This window comes from Phascolarctos cinereus, unplaced genomic scaffold (genome assembly GCF_003287225.1).
Source record: "Phascolarctos cinereus isolate Bilbo 61053 unplaced genomic scaffold, phaCin_HiC Scaffold_4;HRSCAF=312, whole genome shotgun sequence".
NCBI lineage: Eukaryota > Metazoa > Chordata > Mammalia > Diprotodontia > Phascolarctidae > Phascolarctos > Phascolarctos cinereus.
The window spans coordinates 104,699,901-104,725,579 of record NW_027555847.1 but is presented as its reverse complement, the minus strand read 5'-3'; the positions used below and the strand labels follow the sequence as shown (position 1 = coordinate 104,725,579).

The 25,679-nt window shown below is 39.8% G+C and overlaps 1 protein-coding gene across 1 annotated transcript in view; it reads right to left on the bottom strand.

The window, feature by feature from the left end:
- SAXO1 (stabilizer of axonemal microtubules 1) overlaps positions 1-25,679 on the bottom strand; it is a 112,576-nt gene that overhangs the window by 6,916 nt on the left and 79,981 nt on the right. Inside the window, exons 2-3 of the mRNA XM_021002203.2 lie at positions 24,472-24,651; positions 5,144-5,346 (exon numbers count right to left, since the gene is read on the bottom strand). Coding sequence (XP_020857862.1) covers positions 5,144-5,346; positions 24,472-24,651 — 383 coding nt within the window. The remainder of the gene's footprint in view (positions 1-5,143; positions 5,347-24,471; positions 24,652-25,679) is intronic.

Sequence of the window (25,679 nt, the reverse complement as noted above, 5' to 3'; positions counted from 1 at the left end):
CTTATAATCTAAGCCTGGCAATATTATAAGTTAGCTTTCTAAAAAGACAAATGACTTAAAAGGCAGAATACTGAATAAGTATGTTGCCATGAGAAATAGATGTTATTTGGTTAGGTGGTAAGTGAACACCACCACCACCACATTTCATAGAGAATGCAGACCAGAAGAAAATTACCACTACCTCTTCCAAGTAGGTGGGAATGACTTCCTGGAGAAGGCTGGGAAAGCTGGGCATGCAGCCACCAGGGAAGAGACTCTGACATGAGAGTCTCATCTCTCTATCATAATAAAAATTGCAACAGCTGACATTTATACAGTATTTTATTTTATGAAGCATTTTTTTTACCAACACCTTGTTTAATCCCCACAACAACATTGTAAGAAAGCACAGAGATTATCATCCCCATTTTACAATGAAGAAACTGAGGCACAGACACATTTATGAAGCTTTCATATAGTCCATGCAGCTAGTATATAGACAAGCTAGACTTTGACCTCAGTCAACTCCAAGTCCAGTGCCCTTTCACATTGTCTATGGCGAAGACAGTCAGAATCCTTGGCTGTGCGACTTTATATGCAAAATGTCACTGACTAGACCCCCCAGTCATCCAAAAGACCTCAACTGAGGTCCCTCTATTTACAAGGTGCGAAGCCAGTAGACGCTCCTCTGAGAAGCATATACAAGAACACATCGTTTCACACGTTCTCAAGGTGACCAAGAAATGGGAGATAAGAAGAAGCAAAATGACAATGAGTATTTAAACAACTTAACTTCATCACTACCATCCTGTGTGCAACAGAAGACCCCACACCTAGACTTTCACTTATAAGTCTCCAGAGGGTCTCATAAGTTGTAAATCAAAAGGTCATAAGACTCTTGAAAGTCCAAAGTTTGAAGAATCATAGAATTATAGCTTGTGAAAGCTGAAGAGACTTTCTGTACCAACTAGGTAACCTCATTTGAAAGTCCAAAGTTTGAAGAATCATAGAATTATAGATTGTGAGAGCTGAAGGGACCTTATGTACAACCTAGGTAACCCCATTTTTTATATGGAGTAACACAGGCAGAGGAAGGTTTGATGACTTACCTGCCCAAGGTCCCATTTTAAAACATCCTACTAGGGAAGTCTTCCCAACACACACACAAAAGAGTTAAATGGCTATGTATGGAAGATTTTTTTTTCAGGCCCTCACACAGACTTTCTAATAAAAAAGCCCCAAAAGGAGGAAATTTGTTTGGAAGAGTTGGACATAGCCTATAAGGAAATGTGAAGGAGGGAAGAGAGTGGATCAGTCCCCTAAGGTTCCTGAATGAGTGCTGGGCTATAGAGAGCCACAAGGCTGTATTAGGTGTCAGAATTTCTGATAAACTTCTCATAAATTATCAGGCTTGAAATAACTGATATGAACCCAAGTGAACTCCCTGAAACTCCAAGGTTCTGACATCACTGTATGTGACTGCATTGGGAATTCACTGAGCTTACTGCCTTACTTAAGAAGAGAGAAAAAGCATGGGATGGGAAACTTCAGTTTTATCCAGCTGCACGTGTGCAGTCCCCCCGACACACTGTAAGTTTACTTTAGGCCAACGAGACTACCATGTATTCAAAATATGCTACATTTTAATTGAAAGCCTAATCTTTTTCCCAGAGAAATTAATGGTTACATCAGCATCTTGAAAGCATTAGGGTGAATTGAGAGGGGACCTTCTCTGGAATCCAAACCACATGTTCCACAGGCAGACTTCAACACAGTCAACTAAGATGACAGTCAAATGGGGTGCTGTGCTTGTGCATTCTCCCTAGATGTAACAAGAAGGAGATCAGGAACTTTACAGGCCTTCCCACGTGATAGATGGTGTGTTAAGAAGTCAAGTTCCCAAACTTTGAACTATCCTTTGTACTGTTCTCCTCTCTACCACTCCATATGTAAAACACTTGTGATATCCCCTTGCACTCAGATCCTGAAAGCCTACACAATTTCACAGTATAAACAATTCACCCAAAGGAGTTTAGTAAAGCCAGGGCACTGATCAGGTATTCAGAAAAACCATCCTTTACAAAGGGAGTAGGCAGGTAGGACACAGAGGAGGGATTTTGTTTTATACACTACAGATTTTTTTTTAAAAGAAAGTAACTCTACTAGCTGTGTGACTCTGGGCAAGTCACTTAACCCCAACTGTCTCACCAAAAAAAATAAATAAATAAAAAATAAAACAAAAAAAGAGATAAAGTAACTCAATGCAGGGGCAGCTAGGTGGTCCAGTGGATAGAACCCTGGGCCTCAGGAAAACCTGAGTTCAAATCCAGTCTCAAACACTAGCTGTGTGACCCTGAGCAAGTCGCTTAACCCTATTATTTGCCTCCGTTTCTTCACCAGTAAAATGAGCTGGAGAAGAAAAATGGCAAACCACTTCAGTATCTTTGCCAAGAAAGGCCCCAAAAAGAGGGTCATGAAGAGTTGGACACCACTGAAAAATGACTGAACACAAAGCTCAATGCAGAGCCACAGCACTGAATAATTATACTTCACATCTTTCCAAATTCACATTGTTTTGAAAATACCACAAATTACAACCAAATGCTGCTCCAGTGTATTTTACTGGCGTTCCTGTGCTGCAGCAAAGGTGCTGACCCTAACAGTGATAAAGGGAAAGATTTACATATGGTTCCTATGGAGTAAATGTAAGGGGAGTGAATATGTAGGCAGAACTTCCGTGCATATTGCCTATAAGAAATGAGGCTTTTAACGATCTTTGTCTTTATCCCTCCCTGCCTTTTTTATCCCCATTTGGAAGGAGGAAGAAGTTGTGCCATAAAATAGTGAAGCTGCAAGGGAAATTACTAATGCAGCAAATGAATTATAACAGAAAAAAAAAGTCACCTGACTCGGTGATAAAATAATAAGATAAGGTAAGAATGGTCCCTGAACACCTTCTAAAATTTCTGTTACAGTTCTGAGCACATGTGAGCACTCACATAAAGGGGAGGAAAACTAATCCTGGAATGTTCACCTGAACACCTTCCCAGTGCCTAAACTACAGCCTTAAATGCTACAGCCTAGAGACTGCTTTGATTTTATCTATCCTCTCTCACCTGAAGCTCTAGGAAGCATCAGCGCTAGGAAGATCATGGCATGGGTTTCTCTCTGCGCTAACCTAACTGGTGCATACATGCAAGGGTATTGTTTAAGGTATATCATATCTTCCCAAACAAGCTAAACTAAACTTAAGAGAAAACAAAAGGAAAAAGACCAAAAAGAAAATTCTCCAAGATGGGAGGCAGGTAGAAGGGGAAAGAAAGTAATATATGGTTAAATTATTCAGTTATGGATGACTTTTAAATGATCAACCCACCCCACCCCCTTGCAAATTTTCCAAATTAGGGATCCCATAGCAACTTTTCATACAGATTATTTGAAACAGAGCTTGGCTCTCTCAGCTTTTTGTATATTTGCTTTGAAAAGTATCTTGATATATTGTGTATTTTTAGAAAGTGTTAATATGCATTTTAAAAAAGATTTTAGGGACAGGTAGGTGGCACAGTGGATAGAGCAACAGCCCTGGAAGCAACAGGACCTGAGTTAAATTCAGCCTCAGACACTCAGTATCTATGTGACCCTGTGCAAGTCACTTAATCCAGACTGCCCCCAAAAAAAAAAAGAATTTGGATGTTCTGCCATTTGGTGCATTAAAAAATTTTTAATAAAATAAATACATAAGATTTTATAGATTTTCCTTAACACACAAGGAGCTAAACTTGAGGGACCTAACAGCTGCTTTCACCTACTACATGCACAAGATTCCCTAAGATAGCCCTGAGGTTCAGGAAACAGGTAGTGAAGACTGTTGGATCATACAATTTATAGATGGAAGGGACCTTATAGAACATCAGAAGTTAACCCCCTGGGTTTGTAGATGAGGAAATTGAAGTGAAAAGAGACTCAGAAAGTGACTTGCCCAAGGTCACATAGCTAGGAAGTAAGAAGAGCAAGGATTTGACCCCGGGTCTTGAACACTGCTAGCGCTCAAGGCTGAGCCTTGTTAGACATATAAGTATCTGTGAAGCAGAGGACCTGAGGCGAGACTCCAGATAGATCCACATTTCCTTTTTTAATTTAGTCTTCTTTGAGCAATAGGGACTAAAAAGGAGGACATAAGAGTTCTTCCCTTTGAGTTAGAGTTGGAGAGGAATAGGCAGAGACATGGAAGGGACCTTAGAGTCACTGAGTTAGACTATTCATTTCACAGATGAGATAAACTGGTCCCAGGAAGATTAAAAAGACTCTCCCAGGATCAAAAAGCTAGTAAGTACGTGAGGCTGGGTGGGGTTCAAATCCAGATGTTCCTGATTTTAAGCCCAATACTCTATTCATTCTAGCACATTGCCTCTAAATCCAAGAAATATTTCTCCTCCCAGTGTTGAGGTGTGAAGAGTCACACAAGGTGTAATGAAACAGGACTTTACTCCATCCCACACCCCAAACTCAACCAGGCTTAGTTTGGTCATTTTTTAAAAGTACTATTTACTTATATAACATTTACTTACATAACACAATAATGATCATTCACATCATTACATACATGTCAGGGTAACATGGATTTGTCTAATAATGATAATATGCCCTGTTCATGGGTGCTCAGTATTTACAGTATATTGTTCCATGCTTGTTTGCTCCAAATTTAAACCTGATAGAGGTAACAATGATAAAGAGCTTACATTAGAAGTCATTACATCAGGTACATAACCAAGTTAACTAATGTTAACTTGAACTTGAAATACTAGCTTGAAAATGAAGCAAATTAAGGACAACCTCTTTTTTGGTCTGGGAATGTATTTTATTGGTGCAAGAAACTCCTTTTAAGGAAATCCCCTCCCCTCTATCAATGCAGAACAGTAGCTTCTTTGCAATTTATATTCTTAGACTCCTTATTGACTTGCCACGAATCACACAACCAATATTCGTCAAAGGGAAGACTGAACCCAGGTCTTCCTCACTCTCTCACACTACTGCCTCTCTGGAGCAGCATCCCTATTCACACTTCTCTGGAGCAGCCATGTATGTCAATAAATTTTTTTCTGATCTAAGTGGAATGACCTGGTAAGAGAACTTCCCAAAGAAAACAATAAGGGTATGATCATACCTTTATATGTGGCCAGAGATTCCATCCTCTCTTTACATGGATATCTGTTTTCACGTGGTCTGACAGGATCTACTCGACAGACAGGGAAGGGATTGTAATCCTGTTTATATGTTGTGACTAAATCCATATTCTCTTCATTTGGGGTGCATTGCTCAGGTGGCTTTAACTTCACTGGTAATACTCTGTGAAGGCCATAATCTCTCCTATAAATAAAATCAACATGTTACTTTAATGGTTGGATTAAAGCTAAGGCTTAGTCAATGCTTTCTACTATGTAAAATTCAACAAATATTTATTCGGTTCAATTCAACATGTATTTTTAAGTGCCTACTGTGTGTACTGTGCTAGGAATAGGGGATAAAAAAATTACTATTTCCTGCCCTCAACAGACTAACATGCTACAAGGATGCTTACTGTGTTCAGAACTATTCTAGTCACTATAGGAATACCACAGAATTAGAAGAGTATAATACTTACCCTTAAGCCAAAATTTAATTGGGAAGATTTGTTTTCCCAATTAAAAAAATTTTTTTGATATACATGGCTTCTCCATGTATGTAGTGTGTAGACAAAAAAAACCCAGAAACAACATAAATGTAATATGTGAGAGCCAAGTACTTGATGTTTGTGCAATATCCCTCACTTGGTTTCAGTCCAGCATGTGGAGGTTTGGTGAGCCTTCTTTTTCATGAAAATTACTTAGGAATTGTAGTGATAAAAAGTCTTCTCATTGATTAGAACTAAGTGTGCGTGTAAAAAGTTCCAGCAAATGATCTTTCACTCACTTCCTAGGTGGCTTTCTAGTGAGCAGCACACTGCTATGAGATATTGGTGGGTGGGAGGCTGCCTTATCTCCTACCAAGCGACTACATGTTCTTCAGTACCTCTGTTTCTCTGGGTTCTTTCATGTTTATTCTTTGATGATTATAAATAAAGGAGTAGCTGGAGAAAGAATGCCACCCAGGCTATGAGTCTATGGACTTCTAAAAGTCAAAAGAGCCCTCAGAATTCCCCTCAGTAACTAGAGTCAGTAGCAGAGACCACTGGAGCCAGTAGCAACCATAGCTGAATGTAGCAAAGAACCAGCCCTGAAGAGTAACCTGCTTAACTCAGTTCAGCTGACAAGTCAGTGCTGGACTGGGTTCTGCAGATCACTCCTCAGGACTGGCTCCTCACTACACTCAGCTACTGCTGCAATGATGGAAACTCAGAGAAAGCAGAAAAAAGATTTCCCGGGCCGGGAGACCTAAGGCACCCCTCACCACAACACGTTCCCCACATGTACCTCAGTAATTGGTGCTTCAAGTTTAAGCCCATTCTTCCCAGGAAAGAGTTCACCCCCCTGACTTTGGGCGGAGGGATATTTTTGTGCTTCAGTCCTTGCTATGCCTTCTTAATAAATATCTCTTTGGAAAAGGTAATTGATGTCAACTGGTTAATGGAAAGCATCAATCTTAGAAGCTACAAGCCCTCATGGTTACCCCTAGAATCCTGAAGGAAGAAAGAGTAAGCACTCTCTGGGGACCCATCCCACCAGAGAGAATGGGGGGTTGGGATAGTGAATTCATAGAAGATGTTACACAAGGCAATATATGACCAAAACTCCTTATGAGGGTAGAAGCAATAAGTGCTATAGGAGTTCTGAGAAGGAAGAGCTCAAGGTGGATTGGAGCAGCCAAGGAGGGTTGGGAACTGTTGGGGAGGACTTTATGGAAGAGGCAGGACTAAAGCTACATCCTGAAGGACAGGTGGATAGATGAGGAAGAAGAATAGCTCATTCCAAAGAGAGGAAACAGCTCATGTGTTTCCATTATCCATATACTCAGCAAGTTGACATTTCCTCTTTTCTTTCCTTTTCCAAAACCAGGGTGAAATTAGTGACGCAATAAATCAAGGAACTAACCCTTCATTTCTGTAGCTGTAGTCTCAAGCATTATCCACATTTTAGGGCACAAGGGATCATAAGAGCATAAGATTTAGAGCTGGAAGGGATCTTAAAGGCCATTTAGTACAAACCTTTCATTTCGGAGATGCGGAAAGTGAAGCACAGAGAAGTTTTGACTTAGCAGAACCAACATCTATCTGAACCCAGGTCTTTGGACTCTGAATCAAGTGTTATTTCAGGAGGGTCATGTGCCACTCTCATCTAAACAATGTCAATTTCCCTGCTCCTTTTACTAAAAACTATCATAAAATTTAAAAGAATAAAACAAGAATTGTTGCAATTCAGGAATTATCCTGTGAGGATAAGGATATGTTATCTACCAGCACCCAAACACACCTGGCCTGGCTCAAGTGGTACCTATCAAACCCTCCCTCCTTTTAAATTTAAACTTTAAAAAATACACAACCATGCACATGCATGTACACACTCAAACACACACAAATTCTACCTTGCTTTAGAGCATATATCAACAGGAATACATATATCCAACTGGGCCAGGGGAAAGCAGATTCCCCTTGACGGCGCATTCCACAGCAGCTCAGCCAAAGGGGAAGGTTTCCGGACAGGAAAACATTAGGACCAAACACCAATAAAATGTATTTCCTGGACAAAATCTGGAGCAGCATTCCCCTAAACCATGCTTGACTAGCAAAGTTAACATGCTCCACTGTAATCTGTCTTGCACAGATTTATACACACACTTGTCAATAAACTAAGTCCTGTAAATATTGGAGGGTGGGAAAAAGGGATGAGGCAGAGGGAAAACTAATCTCTCCAGGGACTGAACACATAGGGGAGGGAGCCATTAGACACTTTCATTGAACTCCTTGTACAGCCTCAGGCTAGAGTTTAAATCTGATATACTATGACCATCAAAAATGCCTCCAACCAATACAGTATGATGCCAGGTGCTTCTGCATTGTTAGTAAAATGTAAAATAGGGCAGCTATGTGACTTGTAGCATCTGGAAAATGATTTTCTATATAAATCTTTGAGAGCGGGAAATGGGTCCCCAAATGGGCAGAATGGCCCATACAGCACTACTTTGTATACAAGTATCTTCAACTGGCATCAATTCAACACTGTAATTAGATACAGCAGTGAAAATATCAGTGCTATGGCCTTGAGGCCACTACCTAAGCAAATAGCAAGTAGTGAAACTTCCTATAATATAGTCCTGTTTGGAGAACACATGAATAAAACTCCATTTCAGCTTAAATTAGAGAAGAAAAGCTGTTGTCTGTCAAAAATGTCAACACTAGAAGGGGGAGAAATGAGGAGGAAGTGGGATCTCCATTTTAAGAAGCCACTGGGTTGAGTTTGAAGGCAGCATTGGACCACACATTCCTGTATAAACATATCATTCAACTAAGTCAGAGTAACTGCTCTGTTCCATTTCACATTCAAAGAGGGGAATATCAGAGGATCCTAAGGGCAAGAAATGAAGGGGAAGAAAAACAATTTCATTGTGTTGTTCATTCCCCAGATAGCACAGGGATATTCTCTGTTACACATTTCCTAGGTATGGGTGGCCTCAAATACATAATGACTTTATGGTATAGAAAATAGGATTAGGAGTTGATGCAATCATTCCAATCCAGAATTACCCAACAAATGGTTGTAAAGAATGCTGACAACTGTAAAAATCCTCTATTATTTATTTATCTTCTCTTATGAAGCTTACTATAAAATTATATAATTACTTTATTCTCCAGATAGCCTAAGAATATTTTCTGTTACATGTTTTCTAAGCATTTTTGTTCAGTCATTTCAGTCTGTTCATGAGCCTATTTGGGGTTTCTTCGCAAAGATACTAGAGTGGTTTGCCATTTCCTTCTCCAGCTCATTTTACAGATGAGGAAACTGAGGCAAACAGGTTTAAGTGATTTGTCCAGGGTTGCACAGCTAGTACATGCCCGGGGCTGGATTTGAACTCATGAAGATGAGTCCAGCACTCTATCTACTTCACCACCTAGCTGCCCTAGGTATGGATGGCCTCAAATACATAATGACCCTATGGTACAGAGTAAAGAATTCAGAATCGATGTATTCACTCTAACCCAGAATTATCTGTCAAATGGCAAAGCATGACAAGTATAAAATTCTTTAGTACTTACATCCTCTCATAAAGTTGCCTATTAAGTAGTTAACAATTACAACTGAAGACAGAGAATTGATTAATCATTGAAACAAGAAAGCACAATTAGCAAATTTGAGGATTGTACTTTAAGTACTATTCTCTTTCCAAAGGTTAAATGTTTGTCCAAAAAAGTTCTTCTGCCCTTAGTAAATGGAAGTTTTAACCAAATCTTGTTTCCTGAAGTGAAAAGCAAGAAGTATAAGATGCAAGTATCTTCACTGAAATATAAACATTTTTAATTTACCAAAGCAAAAAAGTTTCCTTTCTTCAACAAAAACAAAATACCTCTCAATAGAATAAGCTTAAGCACACAATCCCTCCCGAAGACATTAGCTGTAACATATATCGAGTTATAACATAACTACATATCCCCATTGTCATGTAAAATATTATATCCTATAGACCACATAAAATAAAAATGTTTCTGTTTCCTCAGTTGTCACTCAGACCTTTAGTTCATAAGGTCATAGATTTAAAGTTAAAAGGGATTTTAGAGATTGTTTAACCTAACCTCCTCATTTTACAAATGAGCAAACTGAGGCCCAGACTTGCCCAAAATAACACAAGTAGTGAGCAGTAGCAGAATCTGGATTGGAACTACCTTTGATTTCAAATCCATTGCTCTGTCCATTGTACAAAGTTCTTGTTCACTTGGTAGTGACTGTACTATCTACCTCGTATTCCTCAAATACAATTTTCAGCCACTCCTTCTCAAGTACTCACTATGAGTTATGATCTAATAAAAAAGGAAATGATCAAAGACATGATGCAGCAGAAAGGAACTGGACTTGGAGTCAGAAAGATTAGGTTCACAGGCTATCTCTGCCATTCACTAGCTATATGGTCAAAGAAAGGTCACTTAGCACATCCTCTCAGCCTCAATTTCCTCATCTGTAAAATTGAAATAATAGTATTTGCACTTCTGATTCTCATAGGATTTGGGAGAGGATCCAATGAGATGATGTGAGCAAAAGACTTTGTTGCTTTTTTGGTTTGTTTTGGTGAGGTAATTGGGGTTAAGTGACTTGCCCAGGGTCACACAGCTAGTAAGTGTCAAATCTCTGAGTTCACATTTGAACTCAGGTCCTCCTGACTCCAAGGCCACAGCTCTATCCACTGCACCACCTACCTGCCCCCAACACTTTATATTTCTAAAGTGCTAGATAAAGCCCAGCTATTATTAAGTTTTAATTAAATACACTCTATTTATGTAGCTACAAAAATTACCCAATATAGGAGGCCAAAAGCTAAGATAAAAATCAAGCAAAGATTAAAGAAGACTGCTAAGGAAGAAGACTTTAGCCAGGTGGTACATAGAGTGCTGGTATGTGGAGTCTGGAAGGCCTGAGTCAAGTCCAAACTGGGACAACTATTAGCTGGGCGATTTTTGGGGAGGCATTGTGATCTCTGTGCCAAGCACAGTTTCTTCACCTGTTACATGAGGAAGGCTAGACCTATGGCCTCACAGATTATCCAACTCTAAATTGCTGATGCTATGTTTCTATGATGGGAAAAGGTTTTAGAAAAGGAACATACGGCAGAAAGGAATAAAGCCAGCTACAGACACAATGGAGATGATGAGGAAGGGGCTTCAAAGTGGCCAAGAAATCTTTTTCCACACTAGTGTCATCTCCACCTTGGTTTGGCTGCCCAAGAACCCTCTCCTGGCCCAGTGATGTTCCTCTGCTGGTGGTTTAAGTAATTTTCAGCATATGTATGTTAGTGACCATGGGAAGAAAGAATGCGTCCATTTGTTATGCTCAAATAATGAAATTAATAAACTCTCCATGATTATACCCACTAAAAGCATTAGGTTCAGCTGTAGGTCGAGGGGATGAAAAATGGAGATTTAGAATTTGGCAACATTAGGAGATAGCGAAATTTAAATATTTAAAGTTTTATTTTGGGTTTGAAAAAAAAAAAGGTACTAGGCCTTGGCAAAGAAAAAAACATGACTATTTTGACTCCAATAAGAATATGAGAAAATATTGGATGGGTTTTGATCCATATAATGAAGCAGATTATTAGGAGGGAACACTCAAAGCAATGATTTACTGACCCATTTGACTACTTGCGAATACATATGATTTGATCCCTAAAATCAAGCACTCTTGTATGGAGAGGCAGCAGGGTATGCAGCATTTGCAGTCAGAAAACCCAGGTTCAAATATCAGCTCTGCCATTTACTAGCTATACAACACCTTTGGCAGATCACTTTATTGTCTGGGCATCAGTTTCTTTTTCTGTATAATTACGGTGGTTGGATTACATGAGTTCAGAAGGTTATAATATAAATCTATGATTTTATGATCTAAGAGAAACCTTTATGAAATCTCCATTCTTAAAGTAATTGCTAAAAGGAGCTGGGTGTTTCCCACTCCCACCCACCAATATCCATTAAAATCCTACTCTGATGTCTCAATATGCTGTAGAAGTGCCTCTGGATATTTGAAGGCTACAGACTGCAGAGCAGAAAGTCCGTTGGGTCCTACAGCTATGGAAAGTCTTCAAATATAAGCTTAGTGAACCTTGTGTCTCATCCAATAAGCAACACGGCTAAGTCTGGAGAGAAAGGCCTGTCCTGTCACTAGAACCACCTAACTAAGATATAATGGAATAGTTGTGATCTACATGATAAGAGGGAATACACTCATGAAATCACAGCTTCTTGACATGATTAACAATATAAGATATTCCTAGAGCTCACCCAACTAGGTGAGCTTAATTAATTAATTAATAAGATGAATAAGTGAGGTTCTCAGCAATGTAGAAACACACTAAGTAAAGAATAAAAGGGTTTCTCTGGGTTGCACCCTCCCACTGATAGGATTACTAGGAGATTCTCTTTTTTTTTTTAATGGGCAAGGCCCAAGGCCTCAAGTAGATGTCAGATGCATGTCTCCTCTCTCCTCTTCTCTTCTCCCTTCAGCCTGTCAAATATGAGAAGAGGTAAGTCAGAAAGACTGTGTTGTGAACCCACTTCTCTAAAGTTGCATGACCCTGAGTAAGTCACTTAACTTCTGTTTCCTCATCTGTACAATGGGAATAATAATAGCACCCACTTCACAGGGTTGTTGCTAGGATCAAAAGAGATAATAATTATAAAGTGCTCAGAACAGGACCTGGTATATAGTAAGCACTAATATAAATGTTAACTATTCTAAATGTTAACTATTCTTCTAATGGCCAATGAAGTTATTACCTACCCTGGATCTTTTTGTTTAGCTGGTGGGGAACAATTCTGGGTCTCGGGGTAGACAGAGCCACATATCTCTTTTCTAATTTCCCTACTACTTTCTCAGTGAAGGGGTTAAGAGCCAGACTGGGGCAGGAAGGAGAGAGAAGGACCACAACCTTCTACTGAATGGTGCCTCCTTTCCTTGCTCCAGCAAAACAAAGACCATGTTGATGTTAACATCGGCTGGCAAGGGGAACTCCCTTTATAATTCATGGCCATTAAGTCTTAAGGTTACAATACTATGCTCATCCTCTTTCTTTTTAAAGTCCAATTTCCCTTTATGTCTTAACAGTAGCTATAATTATTACTATCATCTTTTTCCATGGATTCTTTTTCTTGCCTTTTCCAGGCTAATCTCCCTAGAATATTGCCATATTCCCTTACCAAGCAAGGGATAGATGTGGAAATTGGGAAGTCATGTTCACATTTTCCCTAATGCCAATACGTATGTTATACCACCTTTTTAAAAATTTTAACCAGACCTACCTTGTGCTCATCTCAACTTTCATCCAACTTTACCTTTCATCCTTTATAAAATATTGCCCCAGTGGGCTCCCTTTTAAGGCTCCCTCTTTAAAATTAAGGGTTGGTAATACCATTATTACAAGTCTATTCCCCAAAAGTTCAAAGAAACCCATATGTATAAAAATACTTTCAGCAACACTTTTTGTACTAGCAAAGGCCTTGGAAACTAAGGGGGATGCACACATCAACTGGGGAACAGCTAAACAGATTATAATATATGATTGTAATGGAATACTATTGTGTCATATTAAAAAATGGTGAGGGCGATAGTTTTAGAGAAACCTGAGAGACTTGTATGAAATGAACAGAAACAGAAGAACAATATATGCAATAACAACATTATAAAGACAAACAATTTTGAAAGACTTATAAACTCTGAACAATACAATGGCTAACCACAATTCCAGAAGATTATGATAAGACATGCTACCTGCCTAATGATGGAAAGATGATGGACTCAGACTGAGACAAATATTTTGGCAATATGGCCAATATGGCCATTTGTTTTACTTGACTATGTATATTTGTTGCATGGGTTTTATTTTTCTTTCTTTTTCAGTGGGGGAAGGGAAGGAAAGAGGGCAAGAAGATGGAATCTTGTTCATTGATTAAAAAAAAATTTAATTAAAAAAAAAGATCAAGGGTGGTAGGCCTTCCAGTCATATTTCTGGCAGGGTCTTTTTTCCCTTCTAACTTTATCCCACCTGATGTGACTCATTTTAGGACTGCAATAGGAAAAAGGTACAGAACCTCACCTTTCCAATATGGGCTAGGTTCTTCTCCAAAATAATTAACTTTTCCCATCTGCAGAATTAATTCCTAACTAGTAGAAACATTATTAACAGATCAATCAGTCAGCAAGTATTTATTAAAGTGCCTAAATATGCCAAGCACTGTAATAGATACTGGGGATACAAATGCAAAAAAGTAAAATAAGCCCTACTAGCAAAGTACAATCTAATGGGGCAACACCAAGGATATATGTAATTCTAAACAAATATTAAATATTATAAGTAAAAAGTAGTTATTATAAGATAGATAAAGATGGCACTAATAGTTGGGAGATCATGTAGAAGGAGGTGCTTTAATAATGCCTTGAAGGGAAAAAAGTTGGGAGGGGGAGAATTGTATGAGGTAGAGATGAGGAAGAGCCATATTCCATGTATAGATGACAAAACTGGACCAGAGTAGCATCTCAGAACATTTGTGTCTTAGTTCCCTATAATCATGGACTATCAGAACTGAAAGTGACCTTATAAAGCATCCAGTTCAACCCTGTCACTTTATAGATGGGGAAACTGAGTTGCTATTCAGAGGCTATTCACTTCCAAGAGAAGTGAATTGTTCGAGGTCATGGCTAACTAGAGTGGAAATTGGGATTAGAAATCTCAGTCCAGTGCCCTTTCCACTACACCAAAACTGCTGCTCATAAACAGTATTTCACATGACAGAATTTCACTAATGAAAAAGAAGCATGTAGTATAACTCTCTTAGTTGTACCTATAAATTTAGTTTCAGTCAATCTAGCTAAAGGCAGATCCTTTGTAAGAAAGCATCCAAGAGTTGGTAGAAATAGTTTCACATTTAAAAATGGTTGAAAATAACAAGCATTTCCCTCATGTGGCATGTGCTGTAAATTGCAAGCTTTTTAAGATTTATGAGCAGTAAGAGTCATGTGCTATTCTAATAGTATCCCATGCTGTGATGATAACCTTTCCAGAAGCCAGGTGTTTTTGTGTTTGGGTTTACCATCAAGCCAAGCAACCAACCACCGCATCATACCACTGCCAGAAGCAGGCTGCCAAGCTACCTTGGGCTCAACCTCAAAAACTAAGCCTGGCCATTCTGGGTAATAAGAGTTCTTACTTACACATTCACCATCCTAGAGGTGATGGTGAACACTCACCAAACAAGACATAGAACATTGTTTCAGGGCCTTAGGGGTTGGGTGTTCCAGCCATATCCCAGCTCTTCTGTGACAAATATGCTCCATATTATCTGGCTCTCAGTAATTACCCAGGTCACATGCTCCTTTCAAGGTCCACCAACCAAGGCTAGAAGGAAAAGGGCTAAAGGTATGATTCAGGATTGACTCACTTAAACTCAGGTTTTGATACTCAATACCTTCTCAACTTCTCAGTTCCCTCTCCCCCTTTGGTTAGAGAGCTGAAGGCAGGGAGGGTAGAACATTAAACTCTTCCCAAAGCATTCCTTTATAAAGGGCTGCTGGGTAATTACAATGTTCATCAGCATCTCCTGTTTAGCTTCAGCCTCACAAACCCACAGGTACCCCACCTTGGTGTCTGCCACCAGTTCTCCCCTTTTTGTATATTGTCTTCCCCCATTAGATTGTAAACTTTCTGAAGGCAAAGACTGTCTCTCTTTTTCTTACTTGTATCCCCTGCCCTTAATAATGCCTGGCACACAGTAGGTACTTACTAAATGTTTTTTGAACTGAATTGATTGGTAATTTCCTCCAATGTCTAAGTGGAATTCCATGATTTCTAAGGGTATAATAAAAACTATTGTGAGATTCTTTGGACTTGTTTTCCCTTTATTTTTCCTTCTGAGATCACAGTAAGAAAGGGAGAGTTTTTTTGTTTCTCTCCCTTTTGTCCCTTACTTTAAGGCACTGGGTATAGATGCCATGCTCCTGCCACCTTTTCTTAGTTTACTGTCAATCCCAGGTCACAAGATCATAGGAGAGTAGGATTTAGACTAGAAGCTACCTTAAAGAACATCTACATAATTTTCTCAATTTTATAAATGAGGAAACACTCTAATCTAAGTTCCTTAATCTACTCAACTCTTTGGGACCTGCATCTCCACTCCTCCTCAGCCACACACAGGAATATTCACACTTTTTGATTGTTTTATCTCCACAGGAATTCTTTTGCCAAGATCAAGAATTCTGAAACTCTTTTGTCCAGACATAATTTACTATTACTGCATCTCTCCTTAGACCTTACTTCTCCTAAACTTATTCTTCATTCTTAGCAATTTTTTGTCCTCACTCTAACCTCCAATCTCTTTCTGCTTTCATTCCTTTCCCATACCATCACCACTTTCCAATGCTGTTATACTTTCCAATTTGTCCTAGACTCTCTTCCCTCTCTATGCTCTTTTGTGACCTCATCAGCTCAACACGTGTTTAATTATCATCTCTAAATTGATGACACCCAGACCTAGTCTCACTCCTGACTCCAGTAGCATATCACAAACTGCCTTTTAGACATTTCTGCCATTATGTCCTATAGGTTTCTCAAACTCAACATGCCCAAAACAGAACTCATCATTGTTCCCAAAAAACTTAGAATTCTTCTGTATTTCCCAATTTCTACGAAGGGTATCAGTCATCCAGGTTCAAGAACTCATCCTTCACTCCTCACTCTTTCTCACCCCACATATTTAACCAGTTGCCAAATCTCGTATTTTCTACTTCCACAATCTCTCTCTCATCCATTACCTTTTCTCCACTTGCACAGCCACCAATCAGTAAGTATGCTTGAATGTCTACCATGTTCCAGGCACTGTACTAGATGCTTGGATACAAACACAAAACGGAAACAGTCACTGCCTTCATTTTTCTCAATGAAGCTTACATTTTTCTGAGGGAGATAATATGTAAACAAATATATGTATATTTATATACACATACATATACAAATTACATACAAAATAAATGAGATAATTTGGGAGAAGGTAGGCACTAGGAACTATCAGGAAACACTTCATTTAGAAAAGTGGGGCTTGACCTGAATTTTGAAGGAAACAAAGGATAAGAACTTCCTAATTGGTCTCCCTTCCTCAACTCTAAATCATCTCCATACAACTGCCAAAGTGACTTTCTTTTTAAATTTCAGGTCAGACCATGTCACTCATCTTCACCTACTCCATAAACTCCATTTTCTCCCTATTATCTCTAGGATAAAATATAAATTCTATGTGTATATTATACATCTCAACCTGGCTCCACCCCCTTTTATACATTCTACCTTTGAGATAAAATGGCCTTCTTATTGCTCTTCATACACAAGCACTCCAACTTCCTCTCTTTGCTTTTGCACTAGCTGTCCTACCATTCCAGGAATTCATTCTCTCCTCACTTCTATCTCTTAGACTCTGCTCAAGATTCAGCTCATGTATTATCTTGTCCGTTAAGGCTTTCTTGACCTCCCTCTCTCCCCACCCCATCAGCTTTTACGTTCCCCACAAAATCACCTGGAATCTATTTTGTGGGACCTCAGAAGAATGCCCAGTTCCCCCAACATGAAGGCATCCCTATGGGGGCTTACCTGGGCACACCCAGATCTCCTATGTTGGGAGCACTCTGTATTGTATCAGTTGGGTGGAGGAAGCTTCCTTTGATTGGCTACATATACAGGACAGTCAGAATCTTTAAAACTAGTGAGACTGAGACAATCTCTTTCTGCTGCTTTTCTGGCTCACACTCTTTCCTGTGGGCTTCTTTCCTCCTTCATCCAGAGAGTGAAAATCACAAGCAGGGACATCATGAACTGAGCCAGTGAGAATGGATGGACTTTCTTCCTCTGCTCCCTCTTTTACCATGGCTCAGAGAATTGGTTCTGTTTTGTTTTATACATCCTTCTCAAGCTTTGTGTGGAGGTGGTGATCCCTACCAAACCTGGGAGTCCAAGACATGGTGACCTTGGAGCCAAGATTAAGGTTGGGTTGGTGCAGCGAACCAGCCAGCCTAACAGAGATGCCCAGAGAAGCCAGGGTGCCCGAAATATGACCACAAAAGGAATTCTGGACTTGGAACTGGGACTATATAGGAATGAGGCTAAACTATGAACCTGATTCTCTTCCTCCCCGCATCCCCCCCCACCCCCAGCCTCACAGAGACTGAGCGGGTACAAAAGGGAAGGAGAATTATGTCTCTCACATATTGGGAGAGTAAGTTTGTGTATTTCTGATTTTAACTTTTGAAGTAAATATTTCTTTGTAAAAGCTAATCCAACTGTTAGTGGCTAAATGGAACAGTGGTGCAGGGGACCCTCCCTACACTTGGGGGATTTCTATGGGAGGGAGCTGGAGACATTTGCAGAGAACTATAAACACCCCAATCCTTTTAAAAGTAACACAGAACCCTGGGGAAGAGGAGATACATAACTTACCTGGTCTTCACGCAGTGAGGGCCATGGCAGCCAAGTGTACCTGTATATGTAAGGCAGCATGGTATAATGGATGGAGAGTGGGCTATGGATCCTGGAAGACCTGAGTTCAAGTCTCACCTCTGACAGATACTGGCTATGTGACCCTGGGTAAGTCATCTAACCTCTCAGTGATTTAAGTAACTCTCTAATAGTATAAATTGTATGGTGTGTGCTGAACTGCTTTGATAGAAAAAATTTCCTCAATAATGAGTTCCCTATATCAATGAAATCACAGATTCAGTCTCTTATCCTCTAATGTAGTTTCTTACTACATTACTTACTGGTAAGCTCCCTGAGGGCAGGGACTGTCTCACTTTTGTCTTTGTTTCTCTAGACCCTAGAACAATGCCCACCACATAATATTATTGTTCAGTCATTCAGTCTTGTCTGATTCTTCATGACCCCAAGGACCATAGCTTGACAGGCCCTTCTATCTTCCACCATCTCTTGAAGCCTGTGGAGGCTCGTGTTCATTTTTTCCATGATACCATCTACTATCCATCTCATCCTCTGCCATCCCCTTTCCCTTTTGCCTTCACTCTTTCCCAACATGAGGATCTTTTCCTATGAGTCCGGTCTTCTCATTATGTAGCCAAAATATTTAAGCTTCAGCTTCAGTATTTTACCTTCTAGTGAATAGCCTGAATTAGTTTCTTTTAAGTATTGACTGATTTGATTTCCTTGCTTTACAAGGGGCTCCCAAAAGTCTTCTCCAGCACCACAATTTGAAAGCATAGATTTCCTTAGAGTCCAACTCTCACACTCATCCATTGCTACTAGAAAAACTATAGCTTTAACTATATAGACCTTTGTAGGCAAGGTGGTGTTTAGTTAATGCTAAATTACTCATTAACTGAGGAAGTGATTTGCCCAAGATCCTATAGCTAGTAAGTGGCTAATCCAGGATTAGAATAGCCCCTCAGATACCAAATCTATTGGTCTTTCCACTACAAATAGCCCTTCTATATAGTCCTTATAATCATTTAAGGTTTAGTTTTGAAACATCTTCAACACCTCTGTCCCTTCCCTTTGACCAAATGTTGATTTAGGTGATTTTTTACATCTATAGAAATTTTTTAAGCTTTTTAAAATTCATGATTGTATAGGATATTTATCATCATACATAACATGGATAATGAATAATTTAAGATCGTCCACTGGGCAAATTTCATTTTACAGGTAGCCAGGAGAGTTCAATTTAGCACCCACAGATGAGGCAGGTTCAGTTTGTCTGCTTGCCAAAATATAGGGTTCCCCTCTTCATCTCTGTTTATGGACCACTACAAAGACTTCTCCAAAAAAAATTTTCTGAATTTCCAGGGCAGGCATTATGAATTCTGGGTTGCATGCTTCCAACTGATATTTGCATAGTTCATTTGTTAGCTGAAATTTTAAATACAATTAGAACTCTCATTTTTAGTGATCTCTGAGATGCCACATGATTGGTAACATCTGCCTCCTCTAACATTCCAAGGAAAAGATTCCCCTCCTTCTCCCTCCCCACCAACATCCCCAGGACTCCCTAGACTATTTAGAATGACTTCTGTTCAGATATTCAACTCCAGTACATGTCCCAGTGGCTATATCTCCGGGAAAAGGTTGGTTTTTTTCCCAACTTTTTATGACTCCATATAACTAGGTTTGGCTGGCAAGATCCCTTGGAGAAGCTTCTTCATCCAGAGGGATAAGAGAAGAAAGATGCTAAATAAACAAAGGAAGTCTTCACAAGAACAAGAAGAAAAAGAATATGAAGGAGCAAGCTGAGTTGCCACTTCTAACCAACACATAAAACTTCCTTTTTGCTTCCTCTCTCTCACAAACCCCTTCTTTTGAGGGTAAGGATCATGGCTTCTGACTCAGCTGGGTTTAAGGGACCCATGGTTTCAGGTCTGAGGGCTGGGTTTGATTTTAGAAATGATAAGACCTAGATCACAGAAGCATATGATTGACTCACACTCTGGTAGTCTCCTCAATAGCTGACATCCCACCACAGAGAAACCTCGACCCCGAAGCCCTGCTGTCCTTATTGGCGACTCCTTTTCTAGAAGGGGCATCATTCCAGAAAGCTCCAACCACACCTCACCTCATTTACATCTCACTCTCAGGACCTTCCCATCCTCCTCAAAAGCCTCCTTGCTATCTCCTAGGTACCCTTCCTCATCTCCTTTCCAGTTCCTCTTTGTGTGCTGTCTTCCCTCATTAGAATAAAATCTCCTTGAGCACAAGGAACTATCTTGTTTGCTTGTATTTGTAGCCCTGGGATTTAGCACAGTGCTTGGCACATACTAGGTGCTTTATACATGCTCTATAAATAAGACTTATGAGTAGAAAAGACTTTAGAAATTATCTAGTTCAACTTTCTCATTTTAGAGATGAGGAAAATGAGACCCAGCAGAATTAAGTGACGTGGGCAATTAAGTACTTGTGTGTGTGTTGGGGTGGAAAGTGAATAAGGCAGTGGAAAGAAATTCTTGCAGGGCCTCTAATCCACCCAACCCTCCACTGGATGCCAGATACACTGAGAGATAAATCTTTTCCTAAAGAAACTGAAAACTAAATCATGCTACCCCATCTCCTGACAGAGATGCAAAATGAAACATACATTTTTGGATACGGCTGGCCGGTATGGATGTGTTTTGCTTAACTACAAATGCATATTTGTTATATAAGGGTTTTATTTTCCTTTATTTTCCCCCATGAAGAGGGGGAGGTGAGAGGGAGAGAAAATAAATGCTCATTAATTGAAAATATATATTTTTCAAATTTTAATAAGCAAACCTACGTCTGCCTTAATTTTCCATTTCCCTGGTTGGAACAATTACTCCACTGCATGGCGGATAGAGCCCTGCCCTGAGGATCAATCATTCTGGTCTCAGCTTTGCCACTGACTGTGAGTGCACAGCATCACAAGTCACTTCCCCTTTTAGGGAATCAGTTTCCTCATCTATAACCTGATGGCACTAAATTATCTACTTCTAGTTACAATGGGCTGCAATTCTGTGAGGATGTATTGGATACCTAACTAGTCTCTTGTCACTTAGTCTCATAGCCTCAGAGATATCTTTGACTCAACCTCACCCTCAGTCCCTATGTAATAGAGACCTGGTACATGCCCAAACCACCAAAGATAGCATCTGTCCATGTGAAGAGGCTATGAACTGCTTCTGGGAGAATCATGAGGACTGGAACATGCATGGTCACTCAGTGTTGACCTACCAAGTAGCTGGAAGGAGACATTCCATAGGCTTCAGAGCTAGAACTCTTAGAGGCTTCAAAATAGCCTGATTCAGCATCAGCTGAGGCTTTGCTGCATTCCTGTCTAGGGGAGTAAGGTGACTCTGGTTACCATGGGCTTTGCTACTGCTACTGCTACTAAGGAACATGGGATCTCTCCAATTGACTTTTGGCTGCAGCATTCTATATGTGTTGTCAACCCAACAGAATGGGGGGTTCTTTAAAGCAAGGACTGTCTTGCTTTTCTCTTTGTATTCCCAGCACTCAGCGCAGTGCTTCACCATAGTAAGCACTCCATAAACACTTCATTCATGCATTCATTTGTAGCTGGTAAGACCGTGTAGTAGGTGAGGTGGGAGAGCTTTAGGGTTTCCTTCCCTTCTGCCGCCCAATCTGAGACCAGGTGGCCCCAGAGAAATGGGCCTGGGTTTTTGGCCTTTTCATTCTTTCTCTTCCACTCTAGGAACACAGAATGGAGTTTCCAGTCTTGGCCAGCATCCAAGGAATCTGGACGTCCCAAGCCCAGGGAGGCTATTGGAGCCCAACCAGCAGCAGTGCCTCGAGGACCAAGGACTGGGGACTCTAGTCCAACAGAAGCCAGCACCTCTGCCAAATGTTCATTGTTAACCAGCTGTGGCACATACTTATTCATCCCTACTCTGCTCTCCCATGACCACCATCCTACATTAGGTACTCATCATCTCATCCGAACTATTGCAAATGGGCTCCAAATTGGTCTTCTTTCCCCAATGGGTTGCTTTCGAGGCTCTTACTCCTTGAAGGTGTTCCAGGTAAGGGCCCGATGACCCTTTGTCTGTAATACTGTAGGAGGCACCCCTTTTTAATCATGGGTTGAACGACTTGGCTACTGAGGTCCCTTTTCAACCCTTAAATTCTATGAACCTGCAATCCTATGAGTCTTAAACTTGGAGCAAGTGAGATCTGGATTCAAATCTTGCCTCCAACACTTACTAGTTATATGAACCCAGGCAAATCACTTAAGCTCTCTGAGCCTCAGTTTCCTTATCTACAAAGTAATAAATTCCATTTCCAGATAGTTCTTATAGTTAAGAAGTTTTTCTTCATGTCAAGACTAAATTTACCTTTTAGCTCAACATCCCCAGATCTTCATGTGACATACTCTCAAAACAGTTCACCATTCTAGTGGCTGGTCCTCTGAACGCTGTCTAACTTAACCAACATCCTCCCTCAGTGCGGCTCCCATAACTGAACGCACTTGTGTAGATGTGGTCTGACCACTCTCCCAACTAAACCACAACGCCCCTCAAGAAGCTTCTGTGGCTACTTAATACCCCTAAGGCAAAATACAAAGCCCTTAGCTTGACATTTAAAAGTCCTACACCATCAGATTCCAGCCTACCTTTCCAGATTTAGTCCATATTACATCCCGACATGTAACTAAGTTGGCCTACATGCTGGTCACCCAATTCGGGATTCCATCTCCTACCTTTTATAAACTATTGCCCAACCCTAAAATGTTCTCTCTCCTCCCTGTCACTTCTTAGGATGCGTACCTTCAAGATTCAACTCAAATGCTCACTCCTAAGCATGCCTTTCCTGATTCCTCCAGAAATAACATTATTAGTATTCTCTCCCTCCTCCAGATATCAGTTGTCGTTGTTCTTGTTGGGTCATTTCAGTCACGTTCAACTCTTCATGACCTCATTTGTGGTTTTCTTGCCAAGAATACTGGAGTAGTTTGCCATTTCCTTCTCCAGCTCTTTTTAAAGATGAGGAAATCAAGGCAAATGGGTTAAGTGACTTGTCTGAAGCCAGATTTGAACTCAGGTCCTCTTGACTCCAGGCCTGGCACTCTATCCACTGAGTCATCTAGGTGTCCGCAGATATCAGTGACTTAGCTGCTTGTATATAATACCCTTTAATAGGATATAATCTTCCTGCAAACAGGAACTATTTTTCACTTTTACCAGTCCCCCGTGCCTTCTGCTTAATCATTATTTTTTGGATTGAATCAATTATGGCATCCTTGAAAAACAGAGTTCTGCCTCTGCTAATTATTCTATCAATTGATCTAAGGCCAAAGAAGGGCCACTAAAATTAGTTGTCACTAAATGTTTACAAACACAGTTGAATATTCTCAATCCAATGCTCAAATAATTTATGAAAACAAATTGAAAGTAACCAAATTCAAAATTATCTTAAGCAGGGTAATCTCCCTTCATTTTCTTGATAACCCCTGGAACTGCTCTGATTGGGGTGCTGTTCTCTTCCCATCCCCAAAATGTCTTATAGTTTTGATGTCTATCTCCCGTTCCAGAATTATCACAATAATAATGCACACACAGCACTTTAAAGTTTACAATATACTTTCCTCATAAAAGCTCTGTGAATCAGATAATATAAATTTTATCCTCACTTTACAGAAGAAGAAATTGAGATTCAGAAAATTGCCTAGACTCTTACAGCCAAGATTAGAACCCAGGTTCAACTCTCAATGGAATGCCTCAACTACCACATTACACTGCATGGCTTCAGCAGACCATATTTCCTCCTGCCTCATTTGTCTGATCTTCCACTTTTGAATCTACATAGGGAAAATACGTTGTGAAAGCAACAGTTTTTTTAGCCAAAATTCTTTCAGAAAGTTTGCTATACTTCCAACCTATAAAAAAGCAGACTTTGACACAGGACATTTTCAGGACACTCCTCCAAATGGAAACAGGAAGTCCAGCTTAGGACTGTTCTGCCTTACCAGGAAATCTGGTCCTTTGCTACCCAGACCACTTGAAAACTTTAATGCCCTATTGGGCCTTTTTTTGTTTAGTAGATTATTATTAGAACCTCTACAAACCCATCCTTTAAAGCATATTCCCCATTTTTTGAGCAGGTTTCTCTCAGGAGATATTATTATAGCTAAAGACAACTAGGAAATCTGACCAACTTCCAACTCATCTTAAAAGATTAGGGATGTTAGAGGTGAGAGTTCTCTAGTAACAGGTAGAATCCCATAAGGACATTTCATAAGAATAATCCCAGTATAAATTATTATTTCTCCCCCTCTATAAAAAGATATTTATATTGTCTTACTTTGACGTAGAGACGCCTTCCATTGGTACAGACCCTTTTTGATATTCTAACTTGGGCTTGAAGGATTCTCTTGGATGATAACACTGATGAATACCATAATTCTCTGTGTACTCTGAAAGATGGCATTTGCTTTCTGATTGTTCATAAATCTTGGTAGGAATATGTGGGCAACGATGGCGCCTAAAAAGAAAAGAAGAAAAATTAATTACTCCATTAATTTCTCCTCAGATACCCAACTGTAGATGCTTGAAGGCTTCAAGCTCTGGAAGTTCCTACCAAGCAGGAAAGATTACATTTTTGGAAGACAGGAGTAGACTCTTTATTGGCAATTCAATCAACCTAACTCAATTCAGAGAGAGTCATCACCAGCAGAAGCTTAATAAAAGGGTACTGAATTTTTTTTAGCCATGGCAATTAATCTACTGAGAAAACAATTTACTAAGAGGACCTTAAAAGTCATTGAGTCTATGAGTTTATGAGTTCCTATGAGTCAATGAGTCCCTCATTTTATGGATGAAGAAACTAAGGCATAGAAAGAATAAGTAACTTGCCTAGGATGACACAGCTAGCGACTTAAGTCTTTCCCACTCTGTGTCCAGTGGCCTATCCACAAAGGGTTAAAGCAGTTACTAGTTAGAGGAAAAGGTTTAATGGTGGGTACTAATAAATTAAATTCATTCAAACTGTTACTTAAGGCTATGAACTCAAGTACAACATTCAAAAGCGTGACCTTCAAAAGGAGACTACATGGTGTCATGGGGAAAAAAAAAACACTAGACTGGGGCTCTGGACTCAGGTTTGAGTACTAGCTCTGCCACTCAGCCTCCTTGGTCAAGCCATTTCAAAATGGAAGTGTTGGTCTAGACTCTAAACAATCTCTAAGGTCCCTGCCACCAGTTCTAAATCCTAAAACATAGGAAAATAGGAACAACCACTCATCTTCTCTGAAAAATATATTTGAAATACCTAGTATTAATAATAGAAGAAAAATCAATTTTTAAAAATACTTAGATCCTGAGTGGATAAAACAATGCAAATAAAAACCCCCAAAGAGCTGAGTCAATGAAGGTTTTCATTATCATGCCCTTCAAGATCTTCTCTAGCTCGATGGCCTCTACTATTATTTCCCCTTTCTTGAATTATTTAATTGTCTTGAATATGGGTCATGTGAGCAATCAAAATATTTCTTGACACTGCTAATAATGTTG